Raw genomic sequence first — 19,836 nt, 5'->3', positions numbered from 1 at the left:
CAGGCCCCCAAAGTACCTTTGTGCTGCCCTGTACAAAGCCTTAAATATCTCAGTCAGGTATCTTTGGAGATACTTGGTTTCCAGATGCTCTACAAAACTTTGAGCTACAAGTCATGACAGCTCAGAGTTTTGTTAACGATATACACAAAACTTTGCTAGCAGGGATAAGGAGGTGATTATCCCTTTTTATAAGGTCATGGTTAGGCTGCATCTTGAGTACTGTATCCAGGTCTGGGGGATTCACTTTAGGAAGGATGTAGATCTACTGGAATGGGTGCAGAGAAGGGCAACCAGATTGGTGAAGGGAACAAAACAGTACTCTTACCTAGAGAATTCAAGTCTTTCTTGGTAAAAGTACTCTTTTCTGCCCTTGATTAAGCTTATTACCCTTCTCTGCACCCATTCCAACAGGTCTGTATCCTTCCTATATTGAGATGACTTAACTATCAAATTGTATGCAACACTCAAGATGCAGCTTAACCATTGCCTTATTTATACATTGGAATAATTACCACTTTGTCCCTGATGGCAGAATTCTTGTATATCATTGACAAAACCCCTTGAGCTATCCTAGCAGTCTGTCTGCATCATCGAGAGAACTGCACATCAAAGTTACCTAGGTTATTTTGTTCTCCGCTGTTTTGATACCACCTAATTGTTGCTACTTAAATTCCAAACTTTGCGTTTATCAATTTTAAACCACTTTTCAGCCATCTGGCTAAGTTTCCAATTCCTGCTGGAGAGGCAAACTCTGATCACTGTCATTAACTATTCTTTCTGCCTTATATCATCAGGAGACTAAGGCATTAAGTTTGATATGGTTACAATATCATTAATAAGTATTAAAAAGAGTAAGGGACTCAGCACAGAACCATGAGAGACCCACTCATAACATTAGTCCAAGAAGAGCAGTGGCCATTAATAACCACCGTCTCCTGCCACTCAACCATCAGTTTATCCAGAGCAGTAACTTGCCTCCAGCACCAAGCTCCTTTGACTGTTTCATTGAAACTAATCAGGTTGGTCAGACAGGATCTACTCTTAATAAATCCATGCTGTGATTGCCATTTAACTGCATTCATGTTAAGATGATCTTGTATTACTTCTAATCATTGACTCTCCCGGAACAAAGTCAAGGCTACTATATGTAATTACTCACTTTGCCCTTTGATTCCTCCCCACATGTATATAGGAAGTGGGAGAGAGAGATATATTTGCACATTTCTAGTCTTGTAGGGGCATTTTCTAAATCTAAAGATGCATAAGTCATAATTATGGCCAAGGGCTTGCTTAACTCTTTTGCTGCTTCTTTTAAAATAACTCTATAGTGCTCCTTGGCCGCATGTTATAGAAGTACTTGATGTACTTCTGTTCCTATCCCTAAAAACTTCTTCACATGTGAATGTAGATGCAGAATAATATTTATTCACTTTGTCAGCAGTCTGTACAGGATCAGCAAGCCATGCCATTGATATCCATGGGGCCAACAGTTCAACCCTTTCCTTCTAATATTAACATAAGCAAAAGAATCTTTTCAACTTTTCTTTGCAGTCTTAGCCAAAGATGTCTCATAATCTGTCTTAGTAATTTAGAATTTTTTTATACTTACTTTAGGTGTCTGTGTCCCCCCCCCCCCCCCGATAATTCATAATCATTCCATGCATTTTTCTTTTCTGCCACTAGTAGGTGCCTCCGTAGCCAGGTGGGCAGGAGCAGCAGTGCGTAGCACACGCTTCTTGATTAGACCAGGGTTCGAGCCTGTGACCACCAAATACGGAGGATGCGGCAAGGTGAGGGAATGACCACTGCATATCCCCAGAGCAATATGGCCTTAGTTGCTAATGCTCCTAAAAAACCAAATAACAAAAACAAAAACAACTGCCACTAGTTTCATCAGTTCATCTGACATCTATTCAAATCCAAACCTTGAAGGTCATCAACTTTTGCACTTATTTCCCTGAATACCTCCCATTTGCATTTGGTAAAGCATCAGTTAGTCCTGTTAAAAAGTTTAAAATCTGTTTGAGACTGTTGTAAACCACTTTATACAGAGAAATAGAGTGGACCAGTCAATCAGAATATCTTATAATGGGGGATTTTAACTTGCCAGATATTGACTGGAACTTGTGGGTTGGTCACTCACACACTAGTCAGACTTTTTTGGATTTATTGGATGATTGTTTTCTGCAGCAGCATGTTCGAGAGGCAACCAGAGAGAGTAATACTCTTGTTCTGGTTATCAGCAGTGATCATTCGTGTATTAAGAATTTGCAGATAAAGGAACCACTAGGTGGCAGTGATCACAGTGTACTGATGTGGGATTTACTTAAAGATATAATTACCATCAGGGGTAAAGGAAAGGGTTTTTGCTTCCGTAAAGGTGAGTACAGTGGTCTCAGAAAGTTTTTAAATTCTGTACAGTGGGATAAACTGACGATGTTACCAACAGTAAATTCTAAGTGAGAAGCATTCAAGGAATTAATCGTGGATGCTACTAAAGGTTTCATACCTATTGAGAAATATTGTTCAAGGTTTAGGCCTAAATGGTTATCTAATGAACTAATGAGACTTATAACAGGGAAGAAAAATGCATGGGATGCATATAAATTATGAAGCGACTCAGAAGCCTATGGCAGATATAAGCTAGTCTGTAATCAGGTCACAAAGGAGGTTACACAGGTGAAGGCAGATTACGAGAAATCCTTGGCAAAAGATGCTAAGAAAAACAGCAAGGATTTCTTTACTTATATAAACTCTAAAAGGAAGGGGATGAATCTGATTGGTCCACTTGACATAGATGGTTCGACTGTTGATGATCCTGCTCAGATAGCAAACAAATTGAATGAGTATTTTGCATCTACATTCACACATGAGCAATTATTAAGGTTTGAAAATGGCAGAAGGTTATAAAATTGTAGCAGGATACTTAATGATTTTGTAATAACTGAGAGCAAAGTGGAGGAGAAATTGTTGAAGTTAAACATAAGCACCTGGGGTGGTTGGGATCTATCGTTATATTAAAGGAGCAAAGCAACTAAGCAAACCCTTAGCCATAATTATGAGAGCATCCTTGGACCCAGGGGAGGTTCCCACGGACTGGAGATGTGCGAATGTATCCCCAATTCACAAAGGGGGATCGAAGGGTGACACGAGTAATTACAGACCAGTTAGTTTAACTTCTGTTCCGGGTAAAATAATGGAGTCACTGGTTAAAGATGCATTGCAGGATCATCTAGACAAGACTGCAGCAATAATTCAGACACAGCATGGGTTTGTTAAGGGAAAGTCTTGTCTGACAAATTTGATAGGATATTATGATGTGGAAACAAAGGAACTGGATGCAAAAAATAATTTTGATATCATATATGTGGATTTCAGGAAAGCTTTGACACTGTTGCGCATGAAAGACTATTGTTCAAATTGGAGCAGAATGGTATTAAGGGTAAGTTGCTACAATGGATAAAAGGATGGTTAAGTGGGAGAAGACAGAGGGTGGTAATCAATGGGTGCCGCTCTTCTTGGACTAATGTTATTAGTGGAGTCCCACAGGGTTTGGTGTTGGGTCCACTGTTGTTTTGTATATTTTTCAATGATATTGATGAAGGTATATCAGGCTTAATGTTGAAGTTTGCAGATGATACAAAGGTTGGCAGGGTTGTTATTGACAGTAATGGCAGTGTGCTACTGCAACAGGATTTAGATAATTTGGGCAGATGGGCTAAGAAGTGGCAACTGAAGTTTAACCTTGACAAATGCAAAGTACTGCACATGGGTAGAAGTAACCTCAGAGAAACATACCAATTGTGTGGTACTACACTTAAGGTGGTAGAAAATGAAAAAGACCTGGGAGTAATTGTGCAGTCAGATATGATGTTTTCTGAGCAATGCAGACAGGCTGCCAGGGCAGGTCTTGGGGTTTTGTCAATGATATATAGGAATTTTGCTAACAGGGAAAAGGAGGTGATTATCCCTCTGTATAAGGCAATGGTCAGGCCACGCCTTGAGTACAGGTACAGGTCTGGAGGCCTCATTTTAGGAAGGATATAGATTTACTTGAGTGTGTACAGAGAAGGGCAACAAGATTGGTGAGGGGAATGAAAGGATCCTCTTACCAAGACAGGCTTAAGTTCTGCAAATTGCAGTGGCTGGAGACTAGGCACCTGCGCGGTGATCTGATTGAGGTGTATAAGGCCTTGAATGGTTTGAGCACGCTGAATTCTGATGGGATCCTTTCACTTGTTCAGATTACGAACCTAAGGGGGCATAAATTCAAATCAAGAAAAGACAGATGTAGAATAGATGTGCGGAAATTTGCATTTAGCCAGCGGGTAGTTAATTGCTGGAACAAACTGCCATCTGTCGTTGTGGAAGTTGATAGGTTGAATAAATTTAAGGAGGAACTGGACAGGCATTTGGAGAGAATGGTGTGTTTTTTTTTTTTTTTTTTTGGCTGATGCTGCATAAGCTCATACACATGCTTTCTTGTATCACATGCCACTACTACTTCTCAAAAACAAAATCCCTTCTCTTTACCCTGAACAGTAGTTGTATCTTTAACTAAATTCCAAATCCACATACTATGATTAGTGCCACTTAGTAGTTCCTTTACCTGAAGATTTTTAATACATGAAGAGTCATTGTAATAATCAGATCAAAAGTGCTTTCTTTTATTGCTTGCTAACATACTGATATAGAAAACAGTCATCCAGAAAATTCAGAAATATTCTTCTACTGAGTGAGCAAACATCGCACAAGTACCAGCCAATATCTGGAAAGTTAAAATCACCCATGATTGAGACGTTCTAATTTACTGGCCAGCTCTATTTGTTTGTAAACTCATTTTATGCTCATCGCAGTCATTTGACATATAATATTCTCTCTCTCTCTCATATTATTTTCCCTGTATATTATTGACAAAACAGTGTTCTGCCACACCACATTGATTATTCAACATTAAACTGGCAACTAATGTCAATTGGATGTAACTGCCTTATAATCCATGTGCTTCCTGAACAAGACCATAAATTTTGCTTTCTCCCTTCTACATTTTCTTTTCTTCTGTACACATATTGTACTTACCACATTCAAATTCTGCATTCCCTGTGTCTAAATCCAACCATGTTTCTAAAATCCTTGTAATGTCTACATTTGATGACTTAACTAGGACTCCATATTTATCAAATGTATTTTCTCTGATCCTAGTAGTAGTATACAAGCAAAGTAATAAATATTTACTGTACTTGTAGATCCTGTTAGGCTAAGCTAAAGGGATAGTATACCTCTCTAGCTTAGCCTAACAGGGTTAGCAACCAAAATATTACTGTAATATGATATTTCTGAATACCAATTAATGGATTTATGTGAAACTCTCCTCTTAATCTGTTTATTTTAGTATATATAAAGTCAATTCAGTTATATAAAGTTAAGAATTTAACTGAATTTTAATCAATTCAGTTATATAAAGTTAAGATGATATGAAGAATTAAAATTTGAAATTCTAATGCTAATGCTGTTTTGGCCACCACCCTACATACTTGCATTTAGGTGAGATCCATGCCCACCAACCTTTTGTTGAATATAACACTCATTGAATGGATATCATTGTTTTGATCTAAACTTTTGGCATTGTCATTTTTGGATTTGGTTCATATCTCAAACTGATTTAAATAAATATAAATAAATAAATGAAAGCATTCCCTTTGTGAAAGGTGCATACTTTTCTCAGAGGCTATGTTAGCATTTTAAACTTGAATTCTTAACTATCATGTTTTGATTTTAGTTATTCACATCTAAACCACATATATGGAGAGTTGTCTCAATAATAAGCTTCTGTATTTTTTTTAATCAATTCAGTTAATATGCTTGTATTACATGCTAATAACTTATTTTTTTATAATATTTTATTGCTTTTAATAGGTGACATCACGTTGGACTTTTCGGTGTCAGGGCTGCCCAATTTCTCTATCTGAGGAAGATTCCCATTTTCAGGAAAGACATAAGTGTATAAACTTCTTTGTTCAGGTGTATGGCTATATGCCTTTGTTAAACACACAATTTCGTGTTGACTCTGTTCTGTTTAAAACAAGAATCCCACATGATAAACAGAAATGCTTTAAGTTTATTTAATATTGGAATTGTTATGTTGCAATGACAGATCGAGGTAATGATTTGTGCTAAATTTCTTTATTTCCTGCCAGTAATCGACACAACTTAATGTAATGACAGTATTTTTTTTCATTCACATACTACTTGATTAAATAAAAAAATAGTCATTAGCATTAGTAGAGGCATACAAGAAAGCAAGCTTATGTAGCATCTGCCATAAAAAACCCTCCCATTTCACCCATCCATTCATTCCAAGTGCTTGTCCAGCTCAGCCTTAAATTTATTTAAGCTATCAACTTCCACAACCAAAGATGGAAGTCTGTTCCATCTTTTGTTGTGTCATGGATTAATTACTCAAACAATTTCTCTTATTTTTGGTACTAAGTTTCAATATATGCATTTTTGTCACTTATGGATTAAGATGGAAATCCTTAAATTGGTGATTGAAAAGGATTTTTTTTTTTTTTTTTTGAAAGCCATAGCTTCAAAACTTGCAGCTTGCTAAATTACCTTCCAGTTTTATCTTGATTTTTAGTTACTTTAGTTAAGCTTCACTTTGCATTAATTGTTTGCCGTTCAGTCTGTGATACAATACAAGTGTAAGAGAGAAGCCATTGTACTGAAGTCAGTAATGAAATTTTTAAAGATTCTTTTATAAGATTATTTTTTTAGACAATATTCAAGCCATTTATAATAAAATAATTAAAGTAAACTTACAAATATAACGAATAAGCTTTGATTCGCAAGAAAAGTTCTGTTGATGCTTGATAACTGTATAGCACAGTGTTCTTATTGTGCTAACTCCAGTGAAATTAGAATTTTTCCCACTGAACTCTTCTTCGGAGATTTAGCCACTAGACCAAGGCATAATTGCAAATTTTTCACCATGATAGTAGATTGGTTTCACCCTGTCACTCATTTGGTGATATCTCAGTTTGAATCCCATCAATGATTGAAGGAATCTGTACTGTACTCTTTAATCGAGACTGTAGTTAGCTGATCTCAGAGGGAGTAGGGTTCCCCCCTGTGAATTATTCCAAAATTTTCAGCCAGCATGTGAAAATTAGCCACAAACAGATACCTGTACAAACATAATACATGATGATGGGATATGGTCTGAACTGCTGATGCACCTGAAACCCAACAATGGCAATTGCAAGTTTTAAATTCTGTTATCAAACACTGTGATAGAGCTCCTACTTCTCAGTTTCTACAAAGGCTCACAGCTGGAGATTTATACAGAATGCATGGAATTGTGTTACGTATCTACAAAAAGACATTGCAAGGTATCCACATAGACACTTCAAACTATCTATACAAAAACACTGAAACCAAAACTGTTTTGGAATTGTTGCTTTGTTGCATTTGGAAATGAAAAAGTAACCTTTGCCGATGTAAGTATAGGACTATGGAACAGAGTAATCTCCCATGGCATTGATGGTGATGTTACCTTGAAAGGTATTTTATACCAAAGATGATGACTTGTTTTTAAGCTACATATTAACAGATGCTAAAATCACTGAAGTTCTAGAATTAAACAAAGCCCTATATGTGATAATGAATAATATATGGATTTTCATCACCAAAACACCATTTTCATATAAAATAGGGTTTTGTGTGCAGAAATTCTTTCATATTTAGATGCAGTTCAAAGTTTTTTATTGTCACATGGTGTGTATGCAGAGAATGGTATTTCAGATAAAATGACTTCAATGCCTCTTCATGTTTTGTTTAAACTGATTTATTTATTTATTTTATTTCATTTACATAATACTGTGCTGTATTTCATCCATCTTATTGATGTTACATGTTTTGCAAATGACATTATATTAGATAAAATTTAATTTTCTAAGTTGTAAAAGAGCATGCACAAACTTGTGTGAAATTATACTTAATGGTTAGTTTAATGAAACACATTGTGTCTTTATTAAGAAAATCATTACCAGATTGAGCCATCATTGGCTTTAATGATTACATGAATGCATTATGGGTAGCTTTTGATCCATTTCTGATAATAAGCCTGTGGTGTGGTACTTCATTTTTTTCTTCAAAATAGCATTAAATTCCAACAGTGTAGTCAATTGGGTCAAGATTGGAGTTTTGTAATAGCTGTGACATTATCTGGAAACTGTTTTCTACAGATTATAAGTCATGGGTTGTGATGGGGATGTTATGTTGGAAGGTATAAGGACCAAGTCCATAACTTTGACAGTAGTGTTGAAAACAAGATTATCCATTTTTGTGAAGGCAGGGCTTGTCATTCATAGTAGACTGAGTCCATGTCACATGAAATACACCCACACTATAACAGTGCCACCTGCATTGTTATAGTATGTATGGTGGTATTTCATGTGGTGTTTCCAGTCAAGGGTACACATCAGGCATTTTACAGATAGAAGCACACTGTGTGATTGGAAGAAAATGTGCTGTGATTTGACACTCCATAAATAGTACTTCCCACTGATTTACAGTCCTACTTTGGTACTCCTTGCACCATGCCAACCAGCACCATGCTGCAGCTCTACCTTAAATATTCATGGCATACATCTCTCTAAGTTGTAGCAGTACTTATAGGATTACTTCTGGCTTCTTGCATTCTCATAATGAGAATTTCTATCTAGGTGGCATGATAGAGTTATTTTAACATGGTTTCAGTAAGCATTTTGTTTCTGTCCCACCATTTCTTCACTACAGGACCACTTTCATTCTTCCATTTTCATATCAAATTGTCAACAGTCAAATGAGAATGTTTGTTTGCTATGTAGTACCTTGCATTGACATTTGCAGAATATGAGATTCAACACTCTGCTCTGCAGGCATGAACTATATACTATGTGGTGTGTTTGATCACCTTTATTGTCTAACAGCTTTGCATATTTCCATATCTGATACACGTTCCTCCAATACCATACTGAATGGTCAAATGAATGGTGAAAGCTGCACCTTAAAACAGAAACATATGGTGGGGTCTGTGCCTCAAACATAAGGGTATGATGAAGACCAAACCGCAAAACTGAAGTGTGAATATGCTTAGTTACTAACCTAATTTCTAAATTAAGAAAATTTAATATGAGACATCTTTTATTATACTTTAATGTATGAATCAAAATGAGTATGCTTCTTAAAGAATTACCGAAATTTTGAAAAGCTTATATCATTTAATTAAAAAAAGACCACAAGAAAAAGCTTTCCTTTTTTAGTAAATGTAGAATGTGTTAAAATGCATTTTACTTTTTAATAATGACATATCAAGCCTATTCATTTTCCTCTGCATAAAAATTATCATGTGTCTATCTGTCATTGAGCAGACAAACTTATTTTTTGTTCTATAAAAATTACGTTGCTCACATCTTCTTAAGATACTTTATAGGTTGAGACTGTAATGTAAAATATTACAAATGGTAATGGAATTTATTTTTTTGTGATGCATATTTAAGTTCTTTCAGAAAAATTAGAAAAATTTATAGCTAATCATGCAGTGGCATACTCTATTTGAGATTGCTGAGGAACTTAAAAAATTAATTCAAGGGCTGCAGGCAGTTGTAGGTTGGGGAACCCTGATATAAAGATAAGATATATATTATAATCCAGAGTGTGCCCGGAATGTTACCTTCATTAACATGAATAATACAAAAACACAGATTGAAAGGGGGGGAAAAAATCTTCAAGTCTGTAAAACAAAAACCAGATCCACATTTGTGGAGTGGGAACTTGAAACTTTAACAACACAAATTGTTGATGCTTTGCTAGAGATTACAATATTTAATGTAAACAGAAGTCTTTGTTATGGTACTGTACTTACCATTATATGATTTATGCTGATTTTACTTTAATTTTTCAAAAGATTGTTTTTAGGATTTTTTTGGTTATATATAATTTATTTCTCTTTGTTTGTTATTATATATACTGTCACTACAAAATCTGATTTGTTTGCTGTCATTAAATTACCTTTTTACTGCAGTTTTTTTTTTTTTTTTTTACCTTTGTGAGATATACTAAAAGTAAAGCTATTAAATTAATAGCTTTAAAGCATTTTTCTTAATTTAACTTGCACACTTTTCGAAAATTTATTTTGTTTCTCAGAGCAACAATTTATTTTTGTTGCTCTGAGAAACAAAGTAAATTTTCGCAATGAATCCAGAGCACGTAGGCCTTTTTATTATTACTTTGCACACTTTATTTAACAAATTCTTCTTCAGTTCTTATCAGCTCATGGCATGCCAGACACTTAAATTTTATTGCTTACATTCAACTTATTTGCCTTTGGATGATTTGTACATTAAATTAATTAGCTTGGCTTTATATTAGTTACAGATGAAATTCTTGGATTTTTTTCAACCTTATGCTAAAAAGTTATCAATACATATTGCACATTAAGATCAAGTAGTCTCTAGCTTTGGTATTGAATTAATTTGTTTTTTAGTAGAAAGAGTGCTGAAATCACTCAAATATATGTATTTTATAAGGGCTACCTATTCTCTTCCGTGTCCTTTCCATGTCACATTTCATACTTGTAAATTAAAAACATTTCATTTAAATTACATTGGAAAGAACTCATAACTTATGCACCAGTAAATTCAGTAAAAAAAACAAATGAAGTTGTGTGTAATATGAAGTCTATTCAGAGAGTATTTAGATTATGCTTGTTCAAGGTTATGGCAAAGTACAGCATGTCATGTCTCATCCTTATCTCCACACATTAAGTTGTTCACTCACTTACTGCAGTCATTTATGTTGGCCAATAACAAAGATGTTTTAGTATTAGTAGTGGCAAATAATGCAAGAAAGCAAGTTTATAAAGCATCAGCAAAAAAAAAACATCCCACATCACCTGTCCATTCTCTCCAGAAATTTGTTTAGTTCCACCTTGAATTTATTCAAACTACCCACTTCAACAACAACAGTTATGGAAGTTTGTTCGAACAACTGACCACCCACTTACTGAAGGCAAACTTCCACACATCTGTCCTGCAACCATCCTTCCTCAAGCTGGATTTTAATTTATGTCTCCTCACATGAATAGTCTGAACAAGAGGAAGAATGCCATTAGCATTGAGTTTGCTCAATTCATTCAAAGCCTTTAAAAACCTCAATCAGATCACCTTGTAGGTCACCTAGTCTCCAGATGCTGCAATTTGCATTACTGAAGCATTTCTTGGTAAAACTACCCTTTTGCTCCTTTCACTAATCTCATTGCCCTTCTCTGCATCTGTTCCAACAGATCTACATCCTTCCTAAAATGAGGGCTCCAGACCTGTATGCAGTGCCCAAGATGCAGCCTAACCATTGCCTTGCATAATGGGATAATCACCTCATTATCCCTGCTAGCAAAGTCCCTATATATCGTTGAAAAAACCCCATGAGCTGTTCTGGCAGCCTATCTGACTGTGCAATTACCCCCAGGTCTTTTTCATTTTCCACTATGCTGAATGTAGTACTACACACAGCTGGTACATTACTCTGGGCTTACTGCTACCCATATGCAGTAACTTGCATTTTAAAGTTCAATTGGCATTTCTCAGTACATCTGCCTAATTTTTCTAGATTGTGTTGCAGTGGTGTACCCTGATTACTGTCATTAACCACCTTCTCATCCTGTGTTTTCATATCTCATCATACTTCCAAATGTAGGAGCACATTGTGTGTGTGTGTGTGTGTGTGTGTGTGTGTGTGTGTGTGTGTGTGTGTGTGTGTGTGTGTGTGTGTGTGTGTGTGTGTGTGTGTGTGTGTGTGTGTGTGTGTTTAATTTTGCTTTAAAAAAAAAAAAAGTGCAAGGGAAACATGAACTTCTTAAAATAGTATTTGTAATGGGCTGCATGGAAGTTTTCATCTGGCACTGTCATTCTGAAGAAGTTAGGAAATCTGCACAATCTGGATGGCCCTCAGCTTCAACAGGTGATGAAATCAGATCATGTCATTTCATTTTAATAAAATCCTTGAACATAAGGTGCATTTCTCTAAAGTTCATGCTGCGGCTGTTAAAAGAGGAACAACATGAGCACACTGTCAGCAAGTCACTTTTGATTTGTTTGAACATGTGACTAATGATGAAACAATTTTGAAATGTACCGTAACTGGAGGTGAAACGTGGACTTGCTAGTATGATCCTGAAGTTAAACAGCAGTTATCCCACTGGAAAACGACTCTCCCTTAACTTGAAAAAAGTATGGTAAGCATGCAGCAAAATGAAATTCCATATTGCTAGCAGTTTTTGAATGAGAGTGTTGTCCACCATGAATATGCTTCAGAGGGACAAACAATTAACAAAGTTCTACATCCAAGTTCTGAGATGCATCTGTGATGTTGTTTGAAACAAAAAACCAGTAAAATGGAACTCCAAAGACTGGTTGCTTCACCACAGTAATATTGCTGTTGCATTCATTACTACTTGTGCAGAGGTTTTTTTTTTTTTTTTTTTTTTTTTTTGCCAAACACAGTCACTAATTCCAGCTAGTCCTATATTTACCAGATGTAGCTCTGTGTGGCTTTTGTTTTCTAGACTAAAAAAAAAAAAAACTCTGAAAGGATGTTGATATGATGTACAGACAATAATAATTAATACATTGGCAATTTCAAAATCAGTATTGTATTAATCATTATTGGCTAAATCAAGATTGGCTTTCCAAAAGTGGGAAAAATTTTGAAAACATCTCATATTCTCTAGTACACAATTAGCTATATAATGCTTGGTCACAAGACTTCCCTTATTATAGTGCAACAAGTGTAGTTAAACAAATGTAGTACAGTGAGAGGGTTTGCATTAGTGTTATGTTTAGCAGTATTTATGAAAATATTACCCATTTTTGAACCTTCAACCTATCTACTGTTCCAGTATGTGAGTAAAATATACACTTCTGTTTTAAAAAGTTCATTGTCCTTGCTTATGAACTGCCTATTGCATACATAATACATATATACTTCTATTTTTCTATGGGTAATCAGGTATTATGTGATAGAATACAAATTGCTTATATCAAAGTGCATTATGGCCTTAGTTGCCAATGCTCCATAAAACAGCAACAGCATATACTAAATCCATCTCCAGCTGGATGATTATGTAGAATAATACATATAATACATATATAGATAATCATCCAGTGGTAGTAATAAAAAAAAAATAAAAAAAAAGCCCTTCTACAATATTTAGCCAATTATTGCTATAAATGTAACCTGTGCTCTGTACTTTCTACTTTGCTTAATCATTGCCAACATATATTTCTTATTCTTTTTACCAGTCAAATGGAGAAAACTTTGGTAAATTATAGCTAAAATTTTGTAGTTTTTATTGAACTCTGAAGTAAATTTTGGACTCCTTTCAAGTTTATATCATGATTACAATAAAGTTATTTTCATTATTAATTGCAATGAAAATAGCAACACCATCATTGGTAAGAACGTAGTATTCTCATGCTTTGGAAAAGTTGTGATTGTTATTAGTACTTTGAAAGTGACTGTGTGTATATATATCCATATCTATATATATAAAATGCTTAGATATGCTGCCCAAATTTTCCAACTGCTAATTGTTGCCAGTACCTGTTCATGCAATTCATCTCGCATGACCACCATACCGGGCATTCTTTATTAATTTTTGTACTAATGTTTTTCGACTGAAGAAAGGCAACCTATGCCTGAAAGCTATCGATGTATGTTTATTTTATCTGTCTTCAGTTTTAATAAACCATTCTAAGTTTTAAGAAGTATAAAAATTGCTGAATAGTGTGTAAGAACTTTGAGAAAATGTAGAAGAAATGCTAATGAAACATTAAAGAAGAGATCTAATAGACTAAGAGACCAAAACGAGACTCTACAACTATGAAGATGGACAGGAAACATTGAAGAAAGAGAAGCAAGATTGGAAATGAGAAGACGCCATAGGACTATTCAAATAAAAGTACTGGATGTGAATAATCAACAAGCTGTAATTAATGTGGAAGAGCATGACATAGGAAATATGTGTTACAACTGTGAGTATTGCAATGCAAGATATTGGGGGACATGAGTTAAACACATCTTGCTATCATGATGGAAAGGTTTCACTTGATCCACTGTCTGATACACCTACTCTATTACGAGAGCTGCTTACAGTGGATACACACATGAAGCAAATAACTACAGAGAACATATACAAGCAATGCCATTCGCATCAGTGGGCCCAGAGATTAAATCACTGCCTGGAAGTGGTCCATGCTGTTTTAGAATACATGGCCAGATTTACCATTTGGTCTCACCGCTATATCCAAACGAGGCAAATAAGCCGAGATATGGACAACTTTATATTTTCGATTTCAACAACAAAATGGCTTGCAAAACAGTCAAACCAAGGGTGTGTGACCGAAGTAATGCAACAATTGGATGAGATAGTTAAGAGACGATATAATGCACCTACATCCAAAACAGAGGTTGCTGCAATGTTTGTTGGAGAAGATGGGGAACATCTGCAAATAGAGACGTGCATATATCCCACAGGTGACTGCTGTAGAATTATATCACCGCTAAACAAGAATGGTGAAGGCTGAAGGATCTAGATTAAACTATTTACACCATAATCAGAAAGATAGCATATGTTACACCGGGTACATCTAGTTGGTTTTAATGCTATATTGTGAAACCTCTGAAACTGCTTTAACTCTCCCTGAAAGACAATCTTTAGAACCACTATCAGACACATGCATGGGGATTTAGCCAATCCCCAATTTTAAATTCTTAGATCACAGCCATTTTTCAGTATTTTTTATTTTTTTTTTTTTTTTTTTTTTTTTTTTTGCTTCCCACTGATTACCAAAACCATATGGACTGTCAGTAACAAAATGTTTTTTTTTTTTTTTTTTTTTTTAAATGTTAAAGAAGCACCTTAAAAAAATAAACTTCTTAAGGAAATTGGATTTTTTGCCCATTTATATACCTCAACTTTAAAAGAAAATAGTGCAAAAATAAATATCTTATTGAACTTTTTCCTGTTGGTAAAGATAGTATATTCTTTTAGAATTATTTTATTCATCTCTGTAGTATACACTGTATATGAAAGCTGCTTTTTAATATATACTGCAATATTGAAACAGTGTCAATAGTTAGAAATTTTTAAATATACAACTCTAAAAACAATCATGACGGCATGTCATAATTGATTGTTTTTAGAGTTGTATATTTAAAAATTTCATCATTTAAATTCCAACATTCATCATTTATTTTTACAAAAAAAATTAAAAAGATGCTACTCTTATTGAAAATTTAAAATTTCAAGTCCTTAGCTGCAATAGTGTTTGTGTTTTGTTTTTTTTGTAAAATCATCCAAATTTTATTTTTTAATAAAATTAATCTTGCATTCCTTCAATTCTTTGTGAAGGATGAGCTATTACATAAACAAACAGATAAACAATTTTTCTAACTTGTTCACATACACTCTCTCGCCATCTGTGAGATATAAAATAAAAAAAAAAGAGATATTTCAGAGTTAATAAATGGTCAGCTAGTGTCATGTGAAGTGGTAAACCACGTAGACAACTACCTCCACCAAAGGACAGTAGTCGAGTTTGCCAGATAGCATTTGGCATTTCATGCATGACTTCTCACAGTTGTATTATTGACTCCTGAAAAATTGCTGGAATTACAAAATAATGGCTTCTCTCAAAGCTGCTAGGAATAATAAAAACTGTGTTGATTATTGTTGATTTTGTTTTGCTGCATAGTGACAGCATATAAAGAGATGGTATTATTACCCGAGACTTAATATTACTAGTGGCAAATTATGCTAGAAAGAAGCAAGCTTATACAGTATCAGCCCAAAAAACACTTCCAATATCATCTGTCCATCCTCTCTAATAGTTCATTTAGTTTTTCCTTGAATTTATATCAACACCCAGCTTACTGAAGAAAAATTTCTGCATGTCTGTTCTGCAACCATTCTTCCTCAGTTTGAATTTATGCCTCCTCATGTGCAGTCTGAGTACTCAAGATGTGACTTAATCATTGCCTTAAACCAGACGTCGGCAACCTTTTTTGACTGCGGGTCAAAATCAACCAAAATGTGACTATTAAGATGGTTCGGGTCAATGGGTATTTTCATTTTAAAACAGTCCATTAGTGAATAATAAGATAAATTTTATTGAGAAAACTATTACAATATGCTTTTAAACTCTTTTTGAACTAAACATAAAAAAAACCAAAATTATAATTCTAATTATTATAAAAACAAATATAATTGTCAAGTTTTAGTTCATTAATAATTTATGAACTTTATTTATAAGCGTTCTCTTCGTTATCAATGGCTCCCCTGATGCTGAATTTGTGACGTCAAGTTAGTCAAGTCTGATTCATACTTAGTCACCTTAAGACAAATACAAGCATCTGAATTTTCAGTAGTTAATCTGCTCCTGTTCTTACTTGCTCACATTTATAAGTAGAACCGAATGTGGACAAAATGGCAAAGCCAATTTTTTTCAAAGATGAAAACTTCATAGGAAGTGATGCCCAACACAATGATATCATGAGAAGATGATTATCGTCCGTGTTTTCTAAATCTTTCCGCAATGTCTTGAATTTTTATTATTATTATTATTATTAGCCATATGGTGCAAGGAAGCCTGAGGCTTATGCTGCACCAGCCAAAAAAAAATCCCGAGTTACCCTGAGAGTGAGAAAGAGACAGACAGAAGTAGAAAGGAATCACCAAGAAAGAGAAGAATGATGATATCCAGCTCAGGACCCTGGGTGTGCCAAGCCCATACTCACCAGATGTGAGCACCTGTGGTTCTTTTCTAAAACATTTTCCTCTATTTCGTCGGGCTATATTATAAATGTAAACATTTCGCCGTGCTTCTTAAAAATTTGAAATCTACTGTCAAATTCACTTTTAATGTTCAAAATACAACTTTCGAACATATTTAGATTGCTTTCATCAATATTTTCTTTCTCATATTGGCTTTTTAGTAAGGGAAAGAAGAAATATTTTAGTTTTTATGTCAGTTTCAAATAATATTAATTTCGAACAAAAACTCTTCCATTCCTCGTACATTTTCAAAATTGTGTTGTTATTTCTTTGGAGTCGTACATTGAAATCACTATAATGGTCCATTATGTCTGTTAAGAACAAAAGTCTTAAAAACCATTGTTTATCATTGAGTTCGAGATCATTTTCACCGATTTCGTAAAGAAATATTTGTATATCATCAAAGCACTACAAATCTATTAAGAACTTTGCCTCTACTTAACCATCGTACTTCAGCATGTAACAGGAAATCTCCATATTTCGATTCAATTTCCTCCAAAAAAGCTTTGAAGCGCCTGTGTGTTAATGCAGATTGTGCTACTATTATGTTTACGATCTTAACAACCTTTTCCATTACATCCTTAAGTTGTTGCGTAGATGCCTTTGCAAATAAATTTTCTTCGTGTATGATACAATGGAACGATAAAAGTGGGGAGCCAAGTTCATTTTCCATTGGTTTCACAAATCCAACATTTTTTCCCTCTCATAGCTGGAGCACCATCAGTTGTTATGGAAAACAATTTACTTTTTAAATCCAATATTTTCTCATTTTTGAAATTTGTAAACTCTTGTACTTGATGCAAAATATCCATGCCTTTGGTCGTATCATTCATTGAAGCAAGAATGCATAGTTCTTCATTGACATTCGAACTATTTATTGATGCAAATCTAATAATAATTGCCAGCTTGGCCATACTATTTACATCGGTACTTTCATTGAGTGCAATGCTAATTACGTCACTAGATAACAAATCATTTTTGACCTGTGCGTCAATATTTTTTGCCATATCTTCGATTCGACGCTGAACTGTTCTGGCCGACAATGGCATTTCTTTAATTCTCTCAATTATTTGTTTTTTATTTGCGAAGTAATTGAATAAGTGTTCGGAACAATTTATGAATGCGTTTTTCAAAAATTCGCCGTCTCTAAACGGTTTCCCGTTGGTACCAATACTAAGAGATGCAACAAAGCTGGCAGATGTAGCGTAATTGTGGCTGGTAACAAATCTCTTCAAAAATTTATTTTGTTTTCCATAATTTAATACATGTTTAGCAATGTATTCATATTTTTCATCATTTGGCATTTCACTCACATCTTTATGTTTTGAAGAAAAGTGTCGCTCAATATTTTAAGTCCTGGCAGTAATTATATCTGTACATAAAGTACATATCAATTTGTCACCATTTTCCATACATCCATACCTTTCAGTCCACACATCTTGAAATAATCTCTGTTTTGCTGTTTGTTTGTTATTATTTGGTTTTTTTTTTAGGAGCATTAGCAACTAAGGCCATATTGCTCCGGGATATGCGGTGGTCATTCCCTGACCTTTCCGCATCCTCCGTATTTGGTGGTGACAGGCTCGAACCCCGGTCTAATCAAGAAGCGTGTGCTACGCACTGCTGCTCCTTCCCACCTGGCTACAGAGGCGCCACTGTTTGTTTGCCCATGGTAATAAAAATAATTATTTCGCTTGGGTAACTGTTCTCGCACTTCTGAACTGAACTACTGTTTATTCACGTTAAAGACGAAGTAAACGTAAACAAGAGTAGATGCGTGATCAGTAGGTGGGCAGGGCTCCTTTTGGTCGGCTGCAGGTGGCACGCAGTCAGACCGCCCAGCCGACCAATAGGAGTGAATAAATGCTCGTCGAGAAAATGATGAGATTCGTTCGGACAATGTCGCTGTATTCCACCTATGTTCATTTCTGCAACTTTGTAATCAAACCAAAATGTTAATCTTATTATTTATATTTTCTCAGTGTTTGTTTCATGTTTATGTTTTATAATTTATTTTTATATATTATACTTTATTTGCGGAACCCAAGTGAGTCACTTGAAATTATCAAATGGGTCACTTGGTGACCCATGGGTCATAGGGTGCCGACACCTGCCTTAAACAATAGGATAATCACCCCCTTATCATTTCTGGAAAAATTCCTGTATATCATTGACAAAACCTCATGAGCTGCCATAGCAGCCTGTCTGCACTGTCACAGAACTTCATATCTGGCAGTACAATTACCTTCTGGTTTTTCATTCTCCATTATCCGGAGTGTGGTACCACATATTTGGTACATTAATATGGAATTACAGTAAAGTGTCAGTTATCCAGAATAATCAATGTCAGACCTCTTCCAAAGAGCCAGATTTTCCAGATAATTGAACTGGAAAATTTTTCTGGTAAGATTAAATAAATTTAATCTTACCAGAAAAATTTATTTAATTCATTAAATTTATTTAATCTTACCTTGCAATTAAATTAAATAAGATTAATTTAATTTTAAAAAATAAACTAATCTTGGAAAACAGAAACATCCATTCGGGCATTTTTATGATTAAAAAAAAAAATTAGAAATATTTTTAAATGATCTCGGTTTTTCCGACTTGCCGATAACAAGCATGGACAATCTGGGCATCCCAGTGACATCTGCACACATAGCAATTGTAACTCGTGCTTTTCTCATCTTAAAACTTGGTGCAGGCATTTCTCTTTTAGTGGCTAGGGTTTTTCTCGGTAACACTTTCCATAATAAGCCCGTCTCATCAACATTATAAATGTTTTCTTTCTCATAATTTGCTATAACTGAAGCAAACTTACTTTTAAAGGATACCATTGCCAATTTGCTTGCAGAAAGTTTCTCGCCTTGAATATCTAGTTCACGTATACCGTGTCTCAGTTTAATGTTTTTCAGCCAACCTGTATTTGCCTTAAAATCTTCATTATATCTTAATTTTTGATT

At 34.8% G+C, this 19,836-nt stretch overlaps 2 protein-coding genes across 2 annotated transcripts in view; one reads left to right on the top strand and one right to left on the bottom strand.

Annotated features, from left to right (window-relative positions):
- Nucleotides 1–6,126, top strand: part of botv (exostosin like glycosyltransferase 3) — a 213,038-nt gene extending 206,912 nt beyond the window's left edge. The window contains exon 11 of the mRNA XM_090374579.1: nucleotides 5,917–6,126. Coding sequence (XP_090230705.1) covers nucleotides 5,917–6,126 — 210 coding nt within the window. The remainder of the gene's footprint in view (nucleotides 1–5,916) is intronic.
- An 11,409-nt stretch (nucleotides 6,127–17,535) lies between these two features.
- Nucleotides 17,536–18,177, bottom strand: LOC150085498 (zinc finger BED domain-containing protein 5-like). The gene has a single exon (XM_090374578.1). It carries the CDS (start codon nucleotides 18,175–18,177, stop codon nucleotides 17,536–17,538), a length of 642 nt encoding a protein of 213 aa, XP_090230704.1.
- Nucleotides 18,178–19,836: the final 1,659 nt, after the last annotated feature.

This window comes from Mastigoproctus giganteus, chromosome 5, assembly GCF_048544385.1.
Source record: "Mastigoproctus giganteus isolate SK-2022 chromosome 5, ASM4854438v1, whole genome shotgun sequence".
In the NCBI taxonomy this organism is placed as follows: domain Eukaryota; kingdom Metazoa; phylum Arthropoda; class Arachnida; order Uropygi; family Thelyphonidae; genus Mastigoproctus; species Mastigoproctus giganteus.
Note: the sequence above shows the minus strand (reverse complement) of the source record. Positions and strands in the feature narration are given on the sequence as shown.